The sequence below is a fragment of the Micromonas pusilla genome (assembly GCF_000151265.4).
Source record: "Micromonas pusilla CCMP1545 genomic scaffold MICPUCscaffold_13, whole genome shotgun sequence".
Classification (NCBI taxonomy): Eukaryota; Viridiplantae; Chlorophyta; class Mamiellophyceae; order Mamiellales; family Mamiellaceae; genus Micromonas; species Micromonas pusilla.
The window spans coordinates 65072-87703 of record NW_003315894.1 but is presented as its reverse complement, the minus strand read 5'-3'; the positions used below and the strand labels follow the sequence as shown (position 1 = coordinate 87703).

At 68.4% G+C, this 22632-nt stretch overlaps 8 protein-coding genes across 8 annotated transcripts; 6 read left to right on the top strand and 2 right to left on the bottom strand.

Moving 5' to 3' along the window:
* Positions 1-733: 733 nt before the first annotated feature.
* MICPUCDRAFT_66713 (uncharacterized protein) lies at positions 734-1208 on the top strand (the record flags this gene model as incomplete). The annotated part of the gene is made up of 1 exon (XM_003062921.1): positions 734-1208. One exon carries the CDS (start codon positions 734-736, stop codon positions 1136-1138), a length of 405 nt encoding a protein of 134 aa, XP_003062967.1. The 3' UTR covers positions 1139-1208.
* Positions 1209-1219: 11 nt separating this feature from the next.
* On the bottom strand, positions 1220-3436 carry MICPUCDRAFT_22077 (uncharacterized protein; the record flags this gene model as incomplete). The annotated part of the gene is made up of 2 exons (XM_003062710.1): positions 1220-2179; positions 2222-3436. The coding sequence occupies 2 exons, from the start codon at positions 3434-3436 to the stop codon at positions 1220-1222; spliced, it is 2175 nt and encodes a 724-aa protein (XP_003062756.1).
* A 480-nt stretch (positions 3437-3916) lies between these two features.
* On the top strand, positions 3917-8304 carry MICPUCDRAFT_52482 (uncharacterized protein; the record flags this gene model as incomplete). The annotated part of the gene is made up of 4 exons (XM_003062920.1): positions 3917-4858; positions 5052-6488; positions 6632-7717; positions 7873-8304. The coding sequence occupies 4 exons, from the start codon at positions 3917-3919 to the stop codon at positions 8302-8304; spliced, it is 3897 nt and encodes a 1298-aa protein (XP_003062966.1).
* A 180-nt stretch (positions 8305-8484) lies between these two features.
* Positions 8485-11373, top strand: MICPUCDRAFT_70973 (inorganic phosphate transporter family; the record flags this gene model as incomplete). The annotated part of the gene is made up of 7 exons (XM_003062919.1): positions 8485-8805; positions 8959-9141; positions 9217-9416; positions 9594-10234; positions 10379-10617; positions 10836-11088; positions 11213-11373. The coding sequence occupies 7 exons, from the start codon at positions 8485-8487 to the stop codon at positions 11371-11373; spliced, it is 1998 nt and encodes a 665-aa protein (XP_003062965.1).
* A 153-nt stretch (positions 11374-11526) lies between these two features.
* Positions 11527-12694, top strand: MICPUCDRAFT_52479 (uncharacterized protein; the record flags this gene model as incomplete). The annotated part of the gene is made up of 2 exons (XM_003062918.1): positions 11527-12336; positions 12410-12694. 2 exons carry the CDS (start codon positions 11527-11529, stop codon positions 12692-12694), a joined length of 1095 nt encoding a protein of 364 aa, XP_003062964.1.
* A 16-nt stretch (positions 12695-12710) lies between these two features.
* On the bottom strand, positions 12711-14753 carry MICPUCDRAFT_36030 (uncharacterized protein; the record flags this gene model as incomplete). Its single annotated transcript, XM_003062709.1, has 3 exons — positions 12711-13511; positions 13617-14192; positions 14241-14753. The coding sequence occupies 3 exons, from the start codon at positions 14751-14753 to the stop codon at positions 12801-12803; spliced, it is 1800 nt and encodes a 599-aa protein (XP_003062755.1). The 3' UTR covers positions 12711-12800.
* Positions 14754-15569: 816 nt separating this feature from the next.
* CitT3 (divalent Anion:Na+ symporter family) lies at positions 15570-17592 on the top strand. The gene is made up of 5 exons (XM_003062917.1): positions 15570-15687; positions 15809-16028; positions 16149-16725; positions 16758-17350; positions 17497-17592. The coding sequence occupies exons 2-5, from the start codon at positions 15844-15846 to the stop codon at positions 17516-17518; spliced, it is 1377 nt and encodes a 458-aa protein (XP_003062963.1). The 5' UTR covers positions 15570-15687; positions 15809-15843; the 3' UTR covers positions 17519-17592.
* Positions 17593-19664: 2072 nt separating this feature from the next.
* MICPUCDRAFT_52474 (uncharacterized protein) lies at positions 19665-20674 on the top strand (the record flags this gene model as incomplete). Its single annotated transcript, XM_003062916.1, has 2 exons — positions 19665-20258; positions 20431-20674. One exon carries the CDS (start codon positions 19665-19667, stop codon positions 20055-20057), a length of 393 nt encoding a protein of 130 aa, XP_003062962.1. The 3' UTR covers positions 20058-20258; positions 20431-20674.
* Between the last annotated feature and the right edge of the window lie 1958 nt (positions 20675-22632).

Genomic DNA, 22632 nt, shown 5'->3' with positions numbered 1-22632 from the left:
GCTTGCACCGGAGGAGGAGGAAGAAGAGCCCGAACCGGAGGAGACGCCCGAGGAGGCGGAGGCGAGACGCGTCCGGAACCCGTCCGCCGCGCCCACCGTCGCCGTCACGCTCGAGATCACGGACGAGGGCCAGCGCGCTCGGACGTTCAAGCTGACGCATCCGGAGTTGTACGAAAAATACGTCGAGTGGGCGAAGGAAGAGGAGGCGGCGCACGTCGCGTGGGAGGAGCTCAAGACGGCCGCGCGCGACGCGCGCGCCGCGGCGAAGGAGGCGAAGAGCGCGCTGAAGGCGGCGACGGAGGAGACGAAGGAGGCGGCGGCCACCGCGGCGGCGGAGGCGAACGCCGCCGCCGTCGCCGCGGAAGCCGCCGCCGCCGCCGCGCCGTGCACCGACGTCGTGACGCGCTGGCTCACGATCGACCCGCATCGCGTGCGGCGGTCGACGATCGACGCTAGAGGATCCGCGCACACGCGCATTAAGAACGTCCGCAGAGCGTTGGGGCGTCCGAACAACTTCGAGGGCGTCCCCGAGGAGCCGGCGGAGGACCCGGAGGCGGCGGCGGCGGCGGCGCGAGAGCGAAGACGCGAGGAAGCGCTCCTCGCGACGCGCGAAGCTCGGAGGGCGCGCTCGGACGCGCTCGCCGCGCGGCAGCGCGCGGCGAGCCTCGCGCGCGAGGAGGACGCGCTGCATCAGCGCTCGGCGTCGCTGCGGCAGTTTCTCGGCGAGGAGGTGATGCCGACGGTGACGGGGGCGCTGTTGTCGATGTTGAAACTTCGCCCGCCGGATCCGGTGCTCGCGCTGAGCGAGTATCTGCTTCGTAAGGACCGCGAGGCGGAGTTTGGGGAGGAAGCGGAGAGGCAGAGCGCGAAGGCGATCGAGCGGGCGGTGTACGAGGAGGCGAAAGCCGCGGAGGCGGCGGCGAAGCTGGAGATTTCGAGGAAGAAGGCGGAGGAGGCGAGGCGCGCCATCAAGCCTCGGAGCGTCGTCCGGGTGGTCCCGAAGTTGCCGCCCAAGACGTTGAGACCGCCGCCTTCGCCTTCCGAGGTTCCCGAGGGCGGCGGAGGCGAGGGCGGCGGCGAGGGCGACGAGAACAGCGGCGAGCCCGTCGCGGCGCAGCCCGAGCCCGTCGCCGCGTGATGTGAGCGCGCGACGACGCACAGTGTACGTCTTTAGCCGTTGGTATACCTTATTAACGCTCGCCGCTCGCTACTTTTCTCGTCACACCTTCATCGCGTCGACGCCGTCCGCGGCGCACTTCGCGAGATACTTCTCGTGCTCCTTCTTCTGCGCGGCTTGAAACTTCGCGAGCTTCTTCCGCTGCGCTTTCGCCACCTCCGCGCCGTCGGCGAGGTGCGTCGGGACGCCGTCGTCGTCGTACTTTGAATACGTCCCCGCGTGCTCGCCCACTTTGAACATCTCCCCGGGGGGTATCTTCGCCGCCTCTTCCTTCTCGCGCAACTTCCGCGCGGCTTCCTCCTTCTTGACGCGCAACTCCTCCGCCTTCTTCGCCTTGGCCTCCTTCTCCCTCGCCGCCTCTTTCTTCAGCTCCTCGACGCCGTAGAGTTTCCACAGCGCGCCGCCGTCGGCGCGGTCGTCGAGCTTCACCCCGAGCGTCGGCAATCCGTCGTCCCTCAGCGCGTCGCACGCCGCCATGAGCGCGCTCGCGTCCGCGCCGCTCTTCGCGAGCGCGCGGATCTCGTCGCGGAACTTCACGATGAGATCGAGCGCGGGGGCGAGGGTCTCTTCCTTGCCGGCGCCGGCGCCGGCGTCGCCGTCGCCGCCGCCCGCGTCTCCGCCGACGTCGCCGAAACCGACGGCGCCGCCGCCGCCCGCCTCCGCGACGCCGAGCGTACTCAAGATGGTCGTCACGAACTGCGCAGCCGCGGACACGATCAGCGGCCGAACGTCCTCCTTCGCCGTCTTCCCCAAGTACGCGTTCGTCGCGCTGACGAGCTCTTTCAACGCCTTGATAACCGCCGGGGTGTTGACGTTATCGATCATCGCCGCGTGCGTCGCGGCGCGCGCGACGTCGACGGCGTCGGACAACGCGCGCTCGTTCTCGTTCCACGTCTGCGCGCGATTCGCGTCGTACCCGCCGGGACCAGAGTTACGTAACACCCCTTTCACGGCGTGGAAGAACTCCGCGAACGTCTTCTCCGCGATCACCGCGGCGTCCATCTGTTTAAACCCGACGCACGGCGCGTTCCCCGACGCGTCCACCGCGTCGCCAAACGCGGGGGTCAAATCCATGGGGTCGCTCCACTGGTGAAGCAGGAACAAAAACCGCAGCTGCCGCGCGGTGTACATCTTCAGCGCGGCGCGTATCGTGATGAAGTTCTTCAGACTCTTCGACATCTTCAGCCCGTCGATGTGCAGGTGACCGCTGTGCACGAAGTAATTCACCCACTGCTTCACGTCGTAAAACGCCTCCGACTGCGCGAGCTGATTTTCGTGGTGCGGAAAGTTGAGATCGATCCCGCCGCCGTTGATGTCCACCGCCTCGCCGAGGACGTCGCTGCACATCGCGCTGCACTCGATGTGCCACCCGGGACGCCCCTCGCCCCACGGGCTCGCCCACGACGGCTCCCCGGGCTTGGACGCCTTCCACAGCACGAAGTCGTGCGCGTCTTTCTTCTCGGAGGCGTCCGCGGCCAACGCGCCCTCGCCGTCCATCGCCGCCTCCACCTCGTCCTCCGCGAGCGCCGCCTTGTTCAGCTTGGCGTACTTGTGATTCGCGTCCTTCTCGAACGTCGGCACGTCGAAGTACACGCTCCCGTTGCTCTCGTACGCGAACCCGCGGTCCACGATGCGCTGAATGTACGAAACGATCTTGTCGACGTATTCGCTCACGCGCGTCAGCGCGTCCGGTCGCATCACGTTCAGCGACGCCATGTCGCCCATGAACTCGTCCTCGAAGCGCTTCGCGAGCGTCAGGTACGCGTCCTGGATGCTCCAGCTCTCGTCGACGACGGGGCCCGAAGAAGAATCGGACTCGCGCGCCTTGGCGTTGACCGTCGCGGCGAGCGCGGCGGATAGCGCGCTCTGCTCGCCGAGTTTTTTCTCCCCCGACGCCAGCAGCGCCTTCAGCGCGATCGCGGACGGCTCCGCGTCGAGCCCGCTCGCGCCGAGCGTCTTCTCCGCGAGCGCGAGGACCTCTTCGGAGCGGCGCTGATGCGCGCGCATGACGATCTTGTCGTCGATGTCCGTCACGTTCATCACGAACCGAACGTCGTAGCGGAAGTACTCCGTCACGACGCGGCGCAAGACGTCGAAGTTCACGTAGTTCCTCGCGTGTCCCATGTGCGCGCTGTCGTACACCGTGGGTCCGCATATGTACCACCCGACGCGGTTGCCGTCCAGGGGCACGAACGGCGTCTTGGTCTTCGTGAACGTGTTCATCAGCCGCGGGGTCTCGCGCGTGTGCGTTCGCGTCATCATCGCGGCGGCGTCGGGCTCGCTCCACCACGGCGTCGGGGCGCAGCAGCCGCACGCGAGCGGCGGGCCGAATCGCGGGTAGGCGTCGGCGGTCGGTCCGGACATCGCGGAGGAGGAGGAGGAGGAGGAGGAGGAGGAGGAGGACGGGGAGGAGGACGCGGCGCGGGTTGGTGTCTTCGATGTGGGCGTCTGTCGGCGGCGCGCCGGCCGCGCGCGTCTCTGACAGGACGACGAGGCGTCATCGCGATCTCGGACCCTAAGGGTCGTTCCATACAAAAATAGTTCACCGGTCAGTTGAAAGGAGGCGCGATCAAGTGTTGAAACCAAGCTATGGGTGAAAAACTTTTGTAGAACGCATCTAACAGACCTAGACCTAACCCTAAAGTTTGACGAGATCTAGACAGATTCGGTGCCGACTGGCGCGCCGCCTCCGGCCATACCCCCCAGCGCGACGCGCCGGGGGGGGGCACGCGCGTCGACATGGAGCCGCCGCCGTCCGCGCCCGCGCGGATCGACCGCGACGGCCTCCGCGCGGCGCTGCACGCGCTGTACGTCACGCGCGACGCTTCTTCGCGCGCGGCTGCGGACGCCTGGCTCCAACGATTTCTTCGCAGCGACGAAGCGTGGCCCGTCTCTCTCGCGCTCCTGGGCGACGACGCGACGTCGCCGCGCGGCCTCGACGCGCTCGAGGCGCTCTTCTGCGCGCGCGCGCTCCACGTCCTCCTGCGCCGGTGCGTCTTCAAGACGGAGAAGACGCAGAAGAGCCACGTCGCGCTGGACGAGCGCGCGCTGGGCGACGTGCGCGACGCGGGGCTGCTGCCGATGGCGTGGCGATGCGCCGCGCTGTGCGCGACGCACGACCGAGGCGTGGGGGGGGTCGGCGGAGGATCGGCGCGGGGCGGCGGCGCGGATTCGGCGTCTTCGGCGCCGCCGCGGACGATCCTGACGCAGGTGTCGCTCGCGATCGCCGCGCTCGCGTGCAAGATGGCCGCGTGGGAGGGCGACGCCATCGCGCGCGATCTGTGCGCGTACTTCACGCGGCCGCCGGCGTCCGCGCCGCCTTCCGCGACGCGCGTCGTCGCCGCCCTCCTCGATCATCGCGACGTCGACGAAACCGTCGCGGACGCGGGCGCGACGTGCCTGCTGCAGACGCTGTCCGTGCTCCCGGACGAGTGTCAGAGCGGGAGGCTGTCGATACATCCGGCGCGGCGGAGAGAAGTGATCGACGGGCTCCGAGCCGCCGCCGCCGCCGCGGTCTTTCCGACGCTCGACGCGTTGACCGGACGGCTGTCAGCAGCCGCGATGTGCGTGAACGACGCCGGGTCGAGCGGCGGCGTCGACCGATCGCGCGACCGAACGACGGCGTTGTTATTCGAAGCGTACGCCGCTTGGGCGGCGTTCGCGCCGGACGCGGCGGGCGCGGTGCGTCCTATTCGTCACACTGGTCCCCATACGACCGCTTGGCGTTGTGAACGCCGTTCATTCCTTAAGGACTTTTCCCGGTGTCTCTCTCCGCCCACACCACGGTTTCAATCCCCGCATACGATACCTTTCGACTCCACCTGACGCGCCTTTCAACTCACCACCCACCCCGACATTCGTCGCTTCGTCGCAGTGTCCGTCCGAGACGCTCGCCGCGGCGCTCGGCATCCTCGCCGCGAGCGACCGCGACGCGCGCGCGACGTTCAGCGACCGCACGCTCGTCGCCGCGGTCGCCGCCGCGAGCGCGGGGACGGCGAACGCGGTGCATCGCGCGGAGCGACGCGAGGCGCTGAGCGCGGCGGCGGCGGCGATGCGCGCGCGATGCGGAGGGGGCGGCGGCGCGGAGGGCTCGGCGAGGGCGGTTGAGGTGCTGTCGAGCGTGTGCGAGGCCGCGCGGGCGTCGCCGCCGGGGCCGCCGCCGCCGCCGGATCCGCTGGGGACGGGGAAGGACGCCGCGCCGGACAGGACGTACATTCCGTACAAGGAGTTTGCCAAGCTGAAGCGCGAGCGGAGGAAGAGCGCGAAGGCGGCTGGCCCGACGGGCTCGACGGGCGGCGGCGGAGGCGGCGGCGACGACGACGGCGGCGGTCTCTCCCCGCGCGCGGACTTGGAGGTGCTGTGTTTCTGCCTCGACGCGCTCTCCGACGCGCTCGCGCGCGGCGTCGCGTCCCCGGCCGCGGCGTTGGCGCCGTGGACGGCGATGCGAGAGGGCTCGGACGCCGGCGGGGGCGGCGAAGAGAAACATCAGGCTGCGCGATCGCCGGCGGCGGCGACGGCGATGTTGGCGTGCGCCGCGCGCGCGGCGCACGCGGCCGCGATCGCGGTGCGACTCCCGAGCGCGTCCGAGAGAACCGATCACGGGGATAAGTACGACGACGAGCACGCGGACGCCAGAGAGGAGCTCGGCGAGGGCTTGCGCGACGTCGCCGGCGTCGTCGGCGCGGATGCGTTTTTCTCGAGCGTCGCCGTGCGAGGGCTCTCCGAGACACTTCGGGGCGGCGGCGACGCTTCGTCTTCGTCGAATCTCGCGAATCCATCGAATCTCGTCGGCGGGTGGACGCACGTCCTGTTCGCGACCGCGCGCCTGTGCACGCCGCGCGGGGACCCCGCCGCGGTCGCGGTCGCGGTGGACGTCCTCGGCGACGTCGCGCGTCGCGCCGCCGCCGACGCCTCCGCGGCGCGCGTCGCGGAGCTCGCGACGTGGGCCCTCGGTGGACTGAACAAAGCGATGCGCGCGCAGCCCGTCGGCGTGCTCGCGCGCGCGTTAGACGCCGCGGTCGCGTGCGCGGGCGCGCGAGACGTCGCGACCGCGCGCGCGGCGTGCGTGACCGCGATGCGTCTGTGCGAGTCATGCGCGCGCGTCCTCGCAAACGGCGACGAAAGCGCGTCGCTCGAGGACAACGCGCGCGCCCAATCGGCGCTCGCCGCGCTCGCCGCCGCGCACGCGTCCGGCGGCGTGATGGCGCCGGCGAATAGCGCGTTGCGCCGCGGGCAAGAGCCCGTGCGGGTCATCTTATGCCGCGCGCTCGCCGCGGTCGCCGCCGCGCGCGCGCCCGCGGCGGCGGCGGAGGTGAGACTGCTTCCCATACGACCCCGTTCGCGTGGTGCACGCCGTTCCTTAAGGACTTTACCCGTCGTCACTCTTCACCCGCGCTTCCCTTTCAACGTTTGACCGGTAAGACGTTCGACTGACCGATCGCTTCACCCACGCAGGCGGCGACCGCGGGGCTCGCGGCGGCGGCGATCGTCGCGGCGTCCAACGCGGCGGCGACCGCGATCGACGTCGCGCGCGGCGTCGGCGCGGCGCCGACGACGGCGGGGATCGTCGCGACGTTGGACGCGACGCTGGACGTCGTCTTCGCGCTGACCGAGACGACCGTCGCGATCGAGGCGTGCTTGAAAGCGACACGCATCATCACGAGGGTCGACGGCGCCGCCGAAATAAACGCGATGACCTCGCCGCCGGGATTGGGGTCGACCGCGAGAGACGTCATCGAGCGCGCGCTGCTTCCCGCGCTCGAGCGCGCGCTCGACGCCGCCGTCGCGGTGACGCCCGCGCACGTCCACGCCGGCGGCGGCGTGGATCGCGTCCGGGACATCACGCGCGGGTGCGCTGACGCGCTCTCTTTGATCGTCGGAGAGAGCGCGCGAAACCCCGCGGCGCGCGCGTCGCTCGGCGCGTGCCTCCGCCTCGCGCTCGACGCGTACGTCTCGTCGCCGGAGACGCGCGCGGCGTTCCTGGGCGTCTTCGTCTGCGCGCTGTCGCGCGTCGGCGACGCGCCGCTGCCGCTGCCGCTGCCGCTGCCGGCGGGGGTGGGCGGGCTGTGGGCGGAACACCGATCGCGAGTCCTCGCGACGGTCGGCGGCGTCGCCGCCGCCGCCGTCGCCGCCGCCGCGTCGAGCGGCGTCGCCGGTCCGCTGACGACGCGCTGCGACGACGACGACGCGCGCGTCGCCGCGCTGACGCTGTGCCGCGCGCTCCTGCGCGTCGGCGCGAGCGACGCGGCGCCGATCTTTTCTTCCATCGCGACGGTCGCGCTCGAGGCGTTACGCGACGGCGCGAGCGGCGACGTCGCCGTCGCGTCGCTCGCGCTCGCGTCCGACGTTCTCTCCGCGCCGGCGATGCTGTCGCCGTCGCGCTTCGCCCCCGACCGATCGCCCGAGTCCGCGGCGGCCGCGTCGGCGGTGCACCCCGGGATGGGGCGGCTCGCGTCCGGGATGAGCGACGCGACGTCGCGAGGGTCGCACCTGCCGCGGTGGGCGCGCGCGGATGATCTTTCGGCGGCGACGCTCGCGGAGGTGAGACTGCTTCCCATACAGTACGACCCCGTTCGCGTGGTGCACGCCGTTCCTTAATTAAGGACATTCCCCGTCGTCACTCTGAGTCACCCGCGCTTCCCTTTCAACGTTTGACCGGTAAGACGTTCGACTGACCGATCGCTTCACCCACGCAGGCGGCGCATATTCTGTTGTCCGACGGCGGCGCGGCGGCGGCGTTGACGCGCGCGCAGCTCGAGTGCGCGAACGGCGTCATGATCCCCGGATTAGTCACCGACGTCGCGGCGTCGATGTTCGCGGCGTGGGCGGCGAGTGGAGACGCGACGTATATGCGCTGGTTGAGCGACGCGCTGGGGGGCGACGGCGACGGGTTCCCGCGGAGAGGGACGACGGCGGCGCAGAAGGGGGAGTTTTCGCGGGCGCTGCTGGCGCAGCCGCCGGCGCCGGGCGAGGGCGAGGGCGAGGGCGGCGGCGGCGGGATCGGCGGGAGGGATCTCGCGGGCAGGTTGGCGAAGATGGACCTTCGCAGGTTTAAGCGGACGCTGAAGGCGTTCTGCGGGGGGAAGAAAGCCGGTCCGGGCGGCGGCGGCGGCGGCGGCGGCGAGTGAACTTTTGATCGAGGGGAGAAAAAATAGCGCCGCGTCGATCCCGCTCGTCGCGTCTCGTCTCGTCCTAGACTATCTCTCGCTAAGGCGCCTTACCGTTCCGACGTGGAATATTCCTTTTCTCCTCTCCGCCGCCGCTTCAGAGCACGCGCGCGCGCGCTCCGTCTCGCACGCGTCGCCACGATGACGCGGTCCTCCTCCTCCTCCTCCTCCTCCTCCTCCTCGCGCCACGCGGTCCTCGTCCTCTTCGCCGCCGCCGCGCTCTTCGCCGCCGCGGCGTCCCCCGTCGCCGCCGCGGACGCCTCGCTCCTCTCTCGCCGGCTCCTGCAGACGCCGCCGTCGCTGACGCAGTGTGCCGTCGGCGTGCGCGAGTGCGACGGCGACAAGCACGCCAAGGCGGCGGAAAAGGCGAAGAAGGCTGGCGACCCAACCCCGGCGTGCGCGTCCTACGACGGGACGTACGAGGACCCGCAGCGGCTCACCTGGGTCGTCGCCGTCGCCGCGGTGCGTCGCGGCCCTCAAAACAAACCGGGTTCTCATCTCTCCTTCCCTTTCAACGCGCGCGCGCTGATAGGCTGACGCGTCGTCCTCCACCGCGTTTCATCGACTCGACTCGACTCGACTCGACTCGACTCGACTCGACTCGACTCGACTCGACTCGCGCAGGTGGTCGGGTTCGTGATGTGCTTCGGCATCGGCGCGAACGACGCGGCGAACAGCTGGGGCACCTCCGTCGGCAGCGGCGCGATCTCGCTCACGCAGGCGGTACTCTTGGGCGGCGTCATGGAGTGGCTCGGCGCGCTCGGGCTCGGGTACGGCGTCGCGAAGACCATCAAAGGTTGGTTTTGTTTTTTGTTTTGGTTTTTTGGTTTTTTGGTTTTTGGTTTTTCATCGCGCCGCCGTTCGTCGACCGCAGGCACGAGCAAAACCGACGACGCGTCGTGCTGGGCGTGCGGGTACTGCGACAGCGAGATGTCCCTGTACATGGTCGCCATGACCGCCGCGCTGTTCGCCGCGGGCGTGTTCCTGATCCTCGTCACGTTCACGGCGATGCCAGTCAGCACGACGCACGCCATCGTCGGCGGCACCGTCGGTGCCGCCGCCGTCGGCGCCGGGTGCGCTGGCGCGGTTCCCGGACTCGCTCGCTCGCGCGCGGCGTGATATCTTTTCGACGCTCCACTCAAACAGACTCGACGCGAGCGTTACTACTTTGGTCTGCTCACTCCCCGCGACGTTTCATCTTCCCCCCCCCTCCCCCTCACCCCCCCGCCCCCGCGTCGCCTCTTCGTCAGGTGGGCGTGCTTGAACTGGGACTTCGACGGCGGGCTCGCCGGGATCATCGCCTCCTGGGTCATATCCCCGATCATGTCCGGCTGCGTCGGCGTGATCATGTACTGGCTCACGCATCATCTGATCGTCAAGGCGCGGCTCGGCGGGGGTCCGAGGAGGTGCGCGCTGATCGGTCAGCCGATTCTGTGGACGACGCAGACGTTCGTGATCGCCTTTTTGATCCTGCTGAAGGCGCAGCCGACGAAGAAGTGGGCGTACTCCCAGATGGCGTGGGTCGCCGCGATCGCCGCCGCGTGCGTGTTCGTCCTCGTCCTCGCGTTCTTGAACCCGCACACGCGGCGGCAGATGCCGTCGATCCGCGCGAAGCGCCCGAGGAAGGCGTCGTCGTCGCCGTCGCCGCCGAACGGCTCGCCGTCGCGGGCTTTGCTCCGCGTCAAGTCCATCGGCGACGGACTCGGGCGGTTCCTGAACAAGGTCACGACCGGCGGCGGCGACTACAACTCCGACGTCAACAACGGCAACAGCTCGACGCGACCGCTCGCGCCGCCGCCGACGACGTCCGAGGACGCGATCGAGCGCGAAGACGCCGCCGCGGCCACATCGCCGACGCGTCATCATCACTCCGGGGAGATCAAAAAGGCGCGTGAGACTGCTTCCCATACAACCCCGTTCGCGTGGTGCACGCCGTTCCTTGAGGACTTTTCCCGTCGTCACTCTTCACCCGCGCTTCCCTTTCAACGTTTGACCGGTAAGACGTTCGACTGACCGATCGCTTCACCCACGCAGGCGCTCAAAGAAGCCGCGCACGATATCATCAACCCCTCCCCGCGCGAACGCGCGCACTCCAAGGCGTCGTTCCTCGCGGAGTCCGCGCAGTTCACCGCGGATGAGTACGGCAGAGGCATGAGCGAAGAAGAAGTCGACGCGACGTTCATGTTTCGATACCTCCTCGTGTACACCGCGGCTTTGGAGTCGTTCGCGCACGGCGCCAACGACACCGCCAACGCCACCGGCCCGTTCAGGCGCGTTCGACGGTCGTCGCACTGGTCCCCGTACGACCGCGTTCGCGTTGTGAACTTCATTCCTTAAGGACTTTCGGGTCCCTTCCGCGCGCGTTTCTCTCCGCCCACCACCCTTCGGTTTCGATCCCGACACACCTACGGTGCGACGCCTTTCGACTCGGTCTCACGCCTTTCAACTCCACCCCGACGCCTTTCGACTCGCGCGGACCCTCGACCCTCAGCGCGGTCTACCTGTCATATACGCACGGGCTGGACGACTGCTCGAAGCCGCAGACGCCGGCGTGGATCATGGCCGTCGCCGGGTTCGGGGTCTTTCTCGGCGTCACGACGTTCGGGTATCGCGTCATTCGCACGATCGGGAAGGAGCTCACGGAGATCAACTACCAGCGCGGGTTTTGCATCGAGTTCGCGTCGACGCTCACGGTGGTCGTCGCGACGGTGCTCGAGATGCCGGTGTCGACGACGCACTGCCAAGGTACTCACTACGCGCGCTCCTCCCGACCGCGCGTTTCGCATCTACACATCTATACGATTTGATTTTGTTTTGACCAATCGCGCGCGTCGACGACTGACACGTGTCTTGCTCTCTCGCGTCGCAGTCGGCGCCGTCGTCTTCGTCGGCGCCGCCGCGTTCGGACGCAAACGCGTCGCGTGGGGCCTCGCCGGGAGGATCGCGCTGACGTGGGTGCTGACGCTGCCGTTCGCGGGGCTCGCCGCGGCGGCGGTGACCGCGGCGCTCAGACCCGCGATCGCGACGTGACGGGCGAGCGGTCGGTCGATCGGGAGGGAACGAGGGAACGAACGAAGGAGGGGACGACACGAACGAACGAAAGAATTTTTCCGACAGATAAAACTCAGTGACGCATGACGTGGCGTCGACGCGCGCGTCTCGCCTCACTCCGCGCGTCGCCCGATGCACGCGCTTCGCGCGCTCGCGTCTTCGCAGTTCGCATCCGCCGCGCGCCGCGTCCGCCGCGCGGCGTCCTCGTCGTCGTCCTCGCTCGTCGCGTCGTCGGCGTCCCCCGCCGCCGCCCCCGCGCGTCGTCGTCGCCGCGCGTCGTCGTCTCCGCGTCGTCGCCCGTCGACGTCGTCGTCGCCGTCGCGTCGCCGGCTCCTCGTCGCCGCGGCGTCGTTCTTCGCGACGCTCGCGCCCGGCCGCGCGTCCGCGGCGCCGGACGCGTCCTCGTGCGAACCACTCGGGAAGTCCTCATCAGTCGCGATGCGCGCGGCGGGAGGCGGCGGCGTCGGCGGCGGCGACGACGCGTCCGCGTCCTCAGAGATCCTCGACCTGTACCCCGGAACCGCGCTGACGCGCATGGAGAACGCGCGCGATCGCGCGGCGTCGCTCACGGAGGACCAGCTCTCCCGCGACTGGTCCTCCGTGCGCGCGCTCCTCCTCTGGGCCGCGGGCCTGCGCGACCTCACGGACGTCGCGCCGGGCGCGGGGAACACCGGTCACTGCTTCAACGACTTCAATCACGTCGACGCGACGACGATGTCGCTCTCGGTCTCGGACAACGAAAACCGAGGCCAGGTGTCGGGCATCGCGTTCGGGAACCGGCTCGGACCGGGCATCAAGGTGGCGTCCGACCCGGACCTCGGCCCGGGTGGGTCGTGGTGCACGTGCGCGCAGGGCGGACGGAGCGAGCCGCCGGAGGACGTGGCGCATCTGCAGTTTCGCTCCGCCATCGCGTGGAAGTTAGGCGCGTTCTATCTCACACTGGTCCCCATACGACCCCGTTCGCATGGTGAACGCCGATCCTTAAGGACTTTTCCCGGCGTGTCTCTTCGCCCAGGGTCCCTCGCTTTCAATCCCCGCCCGCGATGCCTTTGAACTCCATCTGACGCCTATGAACTCCAACCCGCCATCGCTTTGTATGGAATGGCCCTCAGTGTGGGTGCCGTTCGGCGGGTTCTCTCGGTTCGTCCTCGTCGACGACGCGGGCGCGCAACTCGCGACGGGGGTGCCGACCGGGCCGGGGTTGCCGTCGCAGAGAGAGAGGGAGATGAACTACGAGATACTGCGCGGGGGGAGGTACGCGCGCGCGGCGGACGCGTACGCGGCGGCCGGCGCGAGGTGATGAGAAGATAGAGGGAGTCCGCGAAATAATGAAATGAAAATGAAATCGTCGTCGAAGAGCTCGCGCTCGTCTCCCTCTCCCAGCCTTCTTCTTCGTCATCCATCATCTAATACGTCGTCTCGTACTTCCTCGAGCCGTCCTCCGCGCAGCACCACTCCCCGAGCTGGATCGCCTTGTCCGCGTCCGGCTTCCACTTCGCGCTCCACGCCGTCGCGCTCCGCGGCTTCCCCTCCAAGAAGGGCGTCACCGAGGTGAAGTGCAACACCTTCGAACTTCGCACGCCCGCGATGGACGCGCTCAGCTCCTCGAACGTCATCGGGTCGACGATCCCGGAGATCTTGACGAGCGCGCGGCGCTTCACGATGGACGCGTCGTGGAGCACGCCGAACCACCCGCACGCCTCCCTCTCTCTCGTGACCCCGCCGTCGCTTCCCCCCGCGTCGGCGCCCGCGCCGGCGCCCGCGACGCAGTAACTCAAGTTGAGAGGCATCGGCGCGTCGCCGAACGAGCCCTCCATCAGGTCGTTCTCGACGATCGCGACGCTGCGCTTCACCTCCTCCGGAATCTCCGGGTGCGTCAGAAACGTCGCCTCCCTGAACTTGCTCGCGTCCGACTTCTCCAAGTCCACGACGTGATCCAGAGGGCACACGAACGGGAGCTCGAACCTCGACCCTGGGAACCTGCCGTAATGCGGAAACCACGCGCGGTCCAACCCGCACAGCACCGGCGGCATGATGAGCACGCGGTTCAGCGCCTGCGCGATCGCGAACGCGATCTTCATCTGCTCCAGCTGAAACTCCACGAGGTCGAAGTGCGCCTCCACGAGCTCGTCCTTGGTCGCTTTGATAGTCGGAAACGTCTCGTCCGTCGCGGCGGGGAACCCGCGCTCTCGAAACCACGTCATGTTCACGACCCTCGGCACGCGCGGCGTGTAGCTCATGTACCCGGACTTGGGCTTGTTCTCCTTGTTCGCGAGCGGGCCCGCGCCTTCGCCGCCGACGAGGTCAAAGTACCCGCGGGCCGCGTCCCCGAGCCACGCGTTGGCCTCGCGCATCCGATGCCGTTTCCCCGGCGTGCCTCCGAATTGAAACGTGTTGTGCACCGCGAACGGCGCCTTCTTTCGCTGGCTGTGCGTCCGCTGCGCGTGGAACGTGTGCCCGTTGCCAAACTGCGACACGGGCAGCGCGCCGAGGGTGACGGTCCCGTTGTACGCCTTGAGGAGGCCGTGCGCGTCCGGCGACGACTGACACGCGCCGCCTTTGGATTTCAAGTCGTTGAACGCGTTTTGGTCCCACACGGATTCATCCGCCTCGATCGTCTTCACCCACTCCTCGGTCAGCGCGCGCGAGCCGGGGGTGGGACGGAAGAACATGATCCCGATGTTGGACGCCGCGTTGCACGGGTGCGAGTCCAGGCCGTCGTCGTCGTCCGCGTCGTCCGCGACGGCGGCGGCGTCGGCGGCGGCGTCGGCGGCGGATTCGATCGTTTTCAACGTCGTCTTCTTCGCGGAGTCCCCCCCGCTCGCCGTCTCTGATGAACGAAGCACGTCCGACGACACGAGCATGTCCGCGGTGGGATACCGTTTAAAATACGGCAGCGGGTCTCGCAACCACGCGACGTCGATGTCGGATATCAGCACGCTGACGCCCTCGACTTTCGTGAAGTCGCGAATGAGCCGAATCTTATCCCGGCCCATGCGATGAAAGTTGGCGCTCCCCCACCCGAAGTCTTCCTTCACGACGTCCTTCTGGATCCCTCGAGACCCCATGAGCCACGTCGGGACTTTCAGCTCCTCCATGCGCGCGTGGAGGCTCTCGTCCATGGCGCCGACCATGTAGTTTTGGAGGCCGAGGGACTTGAGACGCGCGCACCAAAACTCGGCGAAATCGCGGTAGTGATCGTTCGCCCACGTCACGATCACGACGCCGTCCACCGCGACGGACTCGATCAGCGTCTTCGTGATCCCCGTGCTCAATCGCTCGTTCCCGGCGTCGTCGTCCTCGTCGTCGAGCGCGGCGTCCGCGTCCGCGCGCGGGGACGCGTCGAGCTCGCGCGACATGTCGTCGTACGGGTCGTCGTCCGCGCTCCGGTCGACGCTCTTCTTTTTATCGTTCGACGCGCCCGCCTTCGCGTCGAGGCGCGGCGCGGCGTTCAGGACGCGGCGCCATAGCGACGGCGGCTTGGACGCGGCGGCGGCGGCGGCGGAGGACGCCGCGTTCGCGCACGCGAGGAGCGACGCGAGGAGCGCCGCGAGGAGGAGGAGGAGGGGGCGTGCGCGCGCCATGAAGATCTGAATGACGGAACCCTTCTTTTTTTTTTTTTTCGTCGCGAGCCTCTCAGCTCTTTCTCGCTCTCGCGCGTCATCACAGATGACGAACGGTGGAGAGGCGCGCGCGGCGCACACGTCGCGGCGCGCCTCGCGTCCGCGCACGCGCGCGCGATGGTCGCGTCGACGATGCCCGGCGTCGTTCGCGGCGCGAACGCGCGGCCGAGGGCGCGCGTCTCGTCGTCCGCGGTCGCGCCTCGCGCGACGACCGCGCCCCCCCCGCGAACGACGAGACGCGCGATGATGATGAGCGCGCGAGCGCGAGCGTCGCGATCGTTAACATCGTCGTCGTCGCGCCTAGGAGGCGGGACGCGACGAAGCCCGCCGCGCCCCGCGCGACCCGCGGTCGTCGTCGCCGCGCTCGCCGACGACGACGCCGACGACGCCGCGATCGCCGCGGGGGCGTGGAGGGAGACGACGTGGTTCGCGCGCGCGACCGCGGCCGCGGAAGAGATGAAGAACGAGGAGAAGGAGGACGATCTCACACTTCGTCCCGTCGCCGTCTCATCGTCGGACGACGCGCTCCCGCTCGGGATCGACCTCCCCGCGGCGGCCGCCTCCGTCGCGATCGGCCTCGCCGTCAAGTTCCTCCTCCCGTGCCCCGCCGAGCTGAGCTCCGAGGCGTGGTCGCTGCTCGCCGTCTTCGCCGCCGCCGTCGCCGGCTTAGGCAAGTCGCACTGGTCCCCATACGACCGCGTTCCAATGAAACAACGTCCACGTCATCAAACGACTAACCAATCATATCACTTCCCGCCACGTCGCCCACCAATCAAACGCCCCTCCCTCAGTCCTGAAGCCCGCCCCCGTAGGAGCGTGGGCGTTCATGTCGCTCACCTTCGCGGTCGCGACGAAGACGCTCTCGTTCCAGGACGGCCTAGCCGCGCTGACGAACGAGGTGATATGGCTCATCGTCGTCGCGACGTTCTTCGCGCGCGCGTTCGTCAAGACGGGCTTCGGCGACAGGCTCGGGTTGTCCTTCGTGCGCGCGTTCGGGAAAAACACGCTCAGGCGCGTTCTATACACTGGTTCCCATGCGACCCCGTCGGCGTGGTGAACGCCTTTCGACTCCGCTTCTGACGCCTTTCAACTCCACCCCGACGTCGCTTTGAATGGACCCTCGACCCTCAGCCTCGCCTTCGGCATGCAAGCCGCGGAGTGCGTCCTCTCCCCCGCGATGCCGTCCACGACCGCGCGCGCGGCGGGGGTGTTCGTGCCCATCATAAACTCGCTGGACGAGCGCACGCGCGCGTTTCTGACGGGGCAGCAGCTGCAAGGAGGGAACGCGTCGAGCACGCTGCTCCTGTCGGCGGCGGCGCAAAATTTTCTCTGCGTGCAGCTCGCGGCGGCGCAAGGCGTGACCTTCGCGAACCCGTTCGCGGAGTGGTTCGTCGCCGCGAGCGTCCCGTGCGTCCTCTCGCTCCTCGCGACGCCGCTCGTGCACTACGCGATCGATCCGCCGGAGTTGAAGGACACCCCGGAGGCGCCGAAGGCGGCGGCGGCGAGGTTGGAGCGGATGGGCGCGCTCTCCGCCGCGGAGGCGCGTTCTAGTATCACACTACTCCCCATACGACCGCGTTCGCGTGGTGAACGCCGATCCTTAAGGACTTTCTCTCCCGGCGCATCTCTCCGCCCACACCACGGTTTCAATCCCGACACACCTCGACGCCTTTTGACTCCGACTGACGCCTTTCAACTCCACCCCGACGTCGCTTTGAATGGACCCTCGACCCTCATCAGACGCGAATGGTCGGCGGCCTCGGCGTGACCGTGTTCCTCTGGATCTTCGGGTCGACCCTCGGGATCAGCGCCGCGCTCGCGGCGATGATCGGCCTCTGCATTCTCATCTGCGCGGGCGTGCTCACGTGGGACGACGCGCTGGAACAGAAGGGCGCGTGGGACACGTTGCTGTGGTTTGCGATTTTGATTTCCATGTCCTCCGCGTTGAACGCGCTCGGCGTCGTCGGCTACTTCGCCGGCGCCGTCTCGTCGTCGTTGGTCGCCGCGAACGTCTCGTGGGGCGCCGCGTTCGGCGCGCTGCACCTCGGGTACTACCTCATGCACTACTTCTTCGCGTCGCAGAGCGCGCACGTCGGCGCGTTGTACCCGGCGTTTTTGGCGATGATGATATCGAGCGGCGCCCCCCCCGCTCTCGCCGCGTTGACGCTCGCGTTTAACACGAACCTCTTCGGCGGGCTGACGCACTACGCGTCCGGTCAGTCCGCGGTGTACTTCGGGTCCGGGCACCTCCCGCTCGCGACGCTGTGGAAGCAGGGCGCGTACATGAGCGTCGTGAACGCGGTCGTCTTCGGCGTCGTCGGGATGGCGTGGTGGTAAGGATCACTCAAATTACACCGTCCCACCTCTTAACTACCGCTTCGGGCTCCCCACGTCTTATATCGCTCGCGTTATGACTTGACAAACTACTCGGGCGTGTGCGTGTCTGATTGTTTTTTTGTGCGGGTGACTCTAACAAGTGGAAAGTCGTGGGCTTGTGGTGAGTGAGGTGAATGAAACGGTGCACTCGTAGCCGTTACGTTACGTTATGATATGATATTATTACTCGTATGATGTTAAAACGCTCCCGGGCACCCTTCCGCGTACGGGTCGATGTCGCACTCCCCGAACGGCTTGAACCGATTCTCCACGTTCCCTACGCTCGGCTCCGCCTTGAACCCGCGCGGTTTCAACGACCCCATCTCCACGCTCTCTCGAAAGGCGGTCACGATGAAACTGATCGTGGACGTTCCCGGCGGGATGGCCGCGCCGTACCCCGCGAGAACCGTCCGCGACGTCCCCGTCGGGTTCACCGTGACCGCGCTGTTGCCTTGCTTGTCCTCCACGAACCCGAACACGTCCGCGGCTTCGACGACGCGTTTCAGATTATTCGTCGCCGTCGCGGTGAACTTGAGGCACACCGTCTTCGCCTTGGGGCCGTTCCATACGAGCGAACGTCGGGGTGGAGTTGAAAGGCGTCAGTTGAAGTTGAAAGGCGCCGAGGGCGGGGAATGAACGCGAGGGACCCTGGGCGGAGAGAAACAACGGCAAAAGTCCTTAAGGATTGGCGTTCACCACGCCAACGCGGTCGTATGGGGACTAGTGCGAGGAGAACGCGCCTTGTTCGGGAGGTACGTGTTCGGCGGGCACGCGTCCAGGACCTCGTACGCGATGTCCGAGAGCGCGATCTCGCCGCTGTGTGGTTTCGAGCGTGGTTTTTTTGGTGTCGTCGGGGACGGCGCGGCGGGGTCAGAGCGCGACGGAGAGCGAGAGTCGAGTCTATCCATCCGCGTTCGCGGCGTCGTCGTCGGACGAGGGCGATTTGAGGACGCACCCGAACGCGGCCGCGGGAGGCGCGCGCGACGCTTGGTCGACGCCGACGACGCCGAGTAGGATGGAGGATAAGACCTCGCGGCGGGTGCTCGACGGTCGCGACGACGACGACGACGACGACGACGACGCGCGCGCGGGCGCTCGCGCGTCGTCGGAAGATGACGACGACGACGACGACGGGCGCTGACGACGACGACGCGCGACGGCGACGGCGACGCCGCGGCGCGCGACGCGCGCGCGCGTCGCGACACCGCGGCGAAGTCCGGCGAGCGGCGGCGTCGACGCGAGCGACGTGCTCGCCATGTCGACGCGAAGGGGCGACGACGAGTGACGAATCGGAGGGTGCGCTCGCGCGGCTGCAGTCGGTGGTTGCGCGCGAGTCTTCGCGTTCTTCACCCACCGCTCGGTTTCAACACTTGATCGCTTTCCCTTTCAAATGACCGATGAACTTTTTTTGTGAGCCACCGCACCGATCGCCTTCTGCGAGAGCGCCTCGCCTCGTCGGATCCTAGGGCAAGCATCACTTCATATCGACGCGCCCCACCGAACGCGCGCGTCGGCTCGAACCGCGATGTTCGCGCGCGCGTCCTCCGCGCGCGTCGCGCACGCGTCTTCGAGGTCTGTCCCGACCCTCGCGCGCGCGACGCCCTCCCCCCGCGCGCGCCGTCCCCGTCCCCGTCCCCGTCCCCGTCCCCGTCCCCGCGTTGTTACCGAAATAATTCATTCGCCCCGCCGACGCCTCCTCCCCCGTCCCTCCCTCCCTCTCTCTCTCCGCAGCGCCGCGCCGCTCGGGGACGCCGAGCGCCGCTCGCGCGCCGCCGTGCGCCCCGCGAAGCCGTCGTCGCGGCGAGAGATCGTCCGCGGGTCCGTCGCGCTCGCCGCGGGCGACGTCGCGGTGGACGAAGCGCGCGTCCACGACGACGGTGCGCGCCTCGCTCGTCCTCCGCCCGCCCGCGCGCCCGCCGTCGACTGACGCGCCGCTCGCCCCCGTCCCCGTCCCCGTCCCCGTCCCCGTCCCCGTCCCCGTCCCCATCAGACGAAGACGCGCGAGGCGCGCGCTCGCGCAGGGACTTCCTCGCCGCGCAGATCATCGCGTCCGCGTCCGCGACCGCGTCGCTCCTCCGTCCGTCTCGCGTCCTCGCCGCGGGTGCGACACTGGTCCCCGTACGACCGCGTTCGCGTGGTGAACGCCGATCCTTAAGGACTTTTCCCGTCGCATCTCTGCGCCCACACCTCGCTTTCAATCCCGACACACCTCGACGCCTTTCAACTCCGCTTCTGACGCCTTTGAACGCCTCCACCCCGACGTCATCTCGCATGGAACGACCTGCGGACGGGACGACGAACGCGAACCTCCCGAAAGATTACTACGCCGCCGCGCGCGCGGTGACGCGAGCGCTCACGGAGAGCCTCGAGTTCGAGGCGTCCAACCCCACGAACGCGGAGCGGTTCAAACGCGCCGAGCCCGCGAAGGAGGCGGTGAAGACGTTCATCAAGGACTGGGCGTCGTCGCCGCTCGCGCGCGGCGACCGCGCGCGCGACGACATCGTCCTCGCCGTGCAAGAGCTGAGCGCGTTTTACAAGGCGAACGGCAGCCGGGTCGCGCTGAGCGACGAGACGCGGCGGAGCGTCCTAGAGAAGCTGTACGACGCGAGCGAGGCGCTGCCGCCGGCGGAGAAAACGCTCGCGGACCGACTGTTAGGGTTATGATACATGATATTATATTATTTCTCGATCTGATAGTAGTATCCGACAGTCCGACAGTCCGACGTCCTCTCGTCACGCGGCGTCGCCGTGCGATACGAGTCGAGGCGATACGAGTTGAACGACGCCGTCGCCGCCGCCGACGCCGCCGCCGACGCGCGCGTCGTCCAACTCGCCCGGCCCGCGCGACTCGATCTCATGGCCGTTCTATACAAGCGAATGTCGGGGTGGAGTTCAAAGGCGTCAGTTGGCGTTCAAAGGCGTCGCGGTCGGGGATTGAAAGCGGGGGGTGGGCGGAGAGATGCGCTGGGCAAAGTCCTTAAGGAACGGCGTTCACCTCGCCAATGCGGTCGTATGGGAACCAGTGTATAGAACGCACCTCGGTCGTCCGTCCGCGCTTCCGCGACGCCGCCGCCGTCGCCGCCGCCGCCGTCGTCGTCGTCATCGCCGCCGCCGCCGCCGCCATTCGACGCGACTCCGCCGCGCACAACGACAGCGTGAACGACGCCGCCATCCGCACCCACGCCTCCACGTCCTCGCGCGGATCGAACGACAGCGCGGTCGCGGCGGCGTCCACGGACGGCGACGCCCCGCGCGCGCCGACGCCGTACGCCGCGCCGCACGCGGCCGCGAGCTCGGCGACGAAGCCGTCGCCGAAGAGCTCGTCGCCGCCGCCGCCGCGACGACGCGGAAGAGATGCGCCGGGAGAGAAAGTCCTTAAGGATCGGCGTTCACCACGCGAACGCGGTCGTATGGGGACCGGTGTGATGTGACGACGATCTCGAGCCTCCGCGCCTCCCTCCTCCTCCTCCTCCTCCTCCTCCTCCGCGCTGATCTCCTCGTCCTCGAACGCGCCCACGGACGCGACCGCCGCGCCGCGCACGCATTCGCTGAACGACGTCAGCCCGACGCGTCGAAGCCACGGCGACGCGCCCTCCGCGTCGGCGCTCGCCCAGCGCGCGACGTCCGCGGCGGCGGCGCGACGCGTCGCCGTCGACGGATGCGCGGGGTGCGAGAGATACGGCCCGACGACCTTCGCGGCGAGCCAGTCCGCGGTGGACCAGTCGTGGACGCCGCTCGGGCCGATATCGCTCAGGACGTCTAGCACGTCTGTGAGTAACGGTCCGAGGGAGTGCGTTTCTTTTTCTTCCGCCGCGGGTCTCTGATGAGATTCTTCGTCGAATTTGTCGTCTTTTTCGTCTGAGTTCGCGTCGTCGTCGACGTCCGCTCGACGACGACGATGATGTTTTTCGCGCTCCCCCGCGCGGCGCCGCCGCGACGCCGCGCGCGGGAACAAGAACGCCTCCGCGCTCGGATCCGTCAGAACGTGCTCCTGCGATGTCGACGGGACGCGTCGTGAGCGAGAGGGATCGCGCGTCGCGCGGGACGACGCGCGATGGCGCGAGTTTTGTCGCGATGACGTGTCGCGTAGGCGTCGCCGCGAAAAGTGTGGCGGGAGAGGCGACGCGCGCGACCAGACGCGACGCACCGAGAGCAGGATCATCCCCGCGAGCTTATCGTCGCAGTACTCCGCTCGGATGAGCTCGAACGCGGCGGCGTATCTCGCTTCGCCGCGACCGTTCGCGTCTCGAGAACGACCCGAATCGTCGCTGACGCGAATCGCGTCGCGCACGACCTCCGCGGACGCGCGCGCGTCGACGCCGCGCCACGGACCCATCGACATGTTCGCTTCGAAAAACTCCGCGATCGACGCGGACGCGACGGACGCGAGGCGCGCGCGCACGTCCTCCGCGATGCGCGCGCCCTCGGACGCGATGCGCCGCCGACGCGCGGCGTCGCTCGTCATGTCGCGCGCGTCGTCTCTCGAGCGCTCCGTCCGCGCTCTCCCCGCGCGCGCGAGAATGGCCGCGTCACGTCCGCCGATAAAAAAACGAAAAACGGACGCACGTGCGAACGCGCCGACGTGGCGTTTCTGTTCGTACTGTACGATAGTTTTCGACGTACTTTCGTACAGTACTCCTGACCACGAGCGCCATACGACGGCAAATATCTCCGCATCTTTGGGGATCTGCTGAGAAAAAACGTGAAAAAACGAGCTCGTGATATCCGCGATCGAGCCGTCCGATCAATCGGACCCGCGCATCGGTCATCGCCCGACGCGAAAGGTATTTTTGAGACTATGCGGCTCCTATGCGGCTTTCAAACGTGGCTTTCAACCTGCGATTTACGGGCGCGCTCTCCACGCGTCGCGTCGTGGCGTGGTCTCATCTGCGAGGCATTTCGTCGGGCGCGTCGCGTGCCATTCATTCACTCGTTCCTCGCACGCGCTCGAGCTCGCGACATGAACGCGACCGCGATGCTGCTTCGGCGCGGGTTCGTCGTCGCGAGGTTCGCGAAGAGCGGGCTGAGCGCGACGACGCGACGCGCGCGCGCGGCGCCCGCGCGCGTCGCCGTCGGCGGCGCGACGTCCGCGACCGCGTCCTCCGCGTCCTCCTCCGAGACGGCGATTGCGATTGCGACGGCGACGGCGACGGCGCGGCGCGCGTACACGCGCGGCGTCAAGCCCGGGCGCGGGGACGAGCAGACGACGCGCGCGGCGCGCGGCGTCGGGCACTTCACC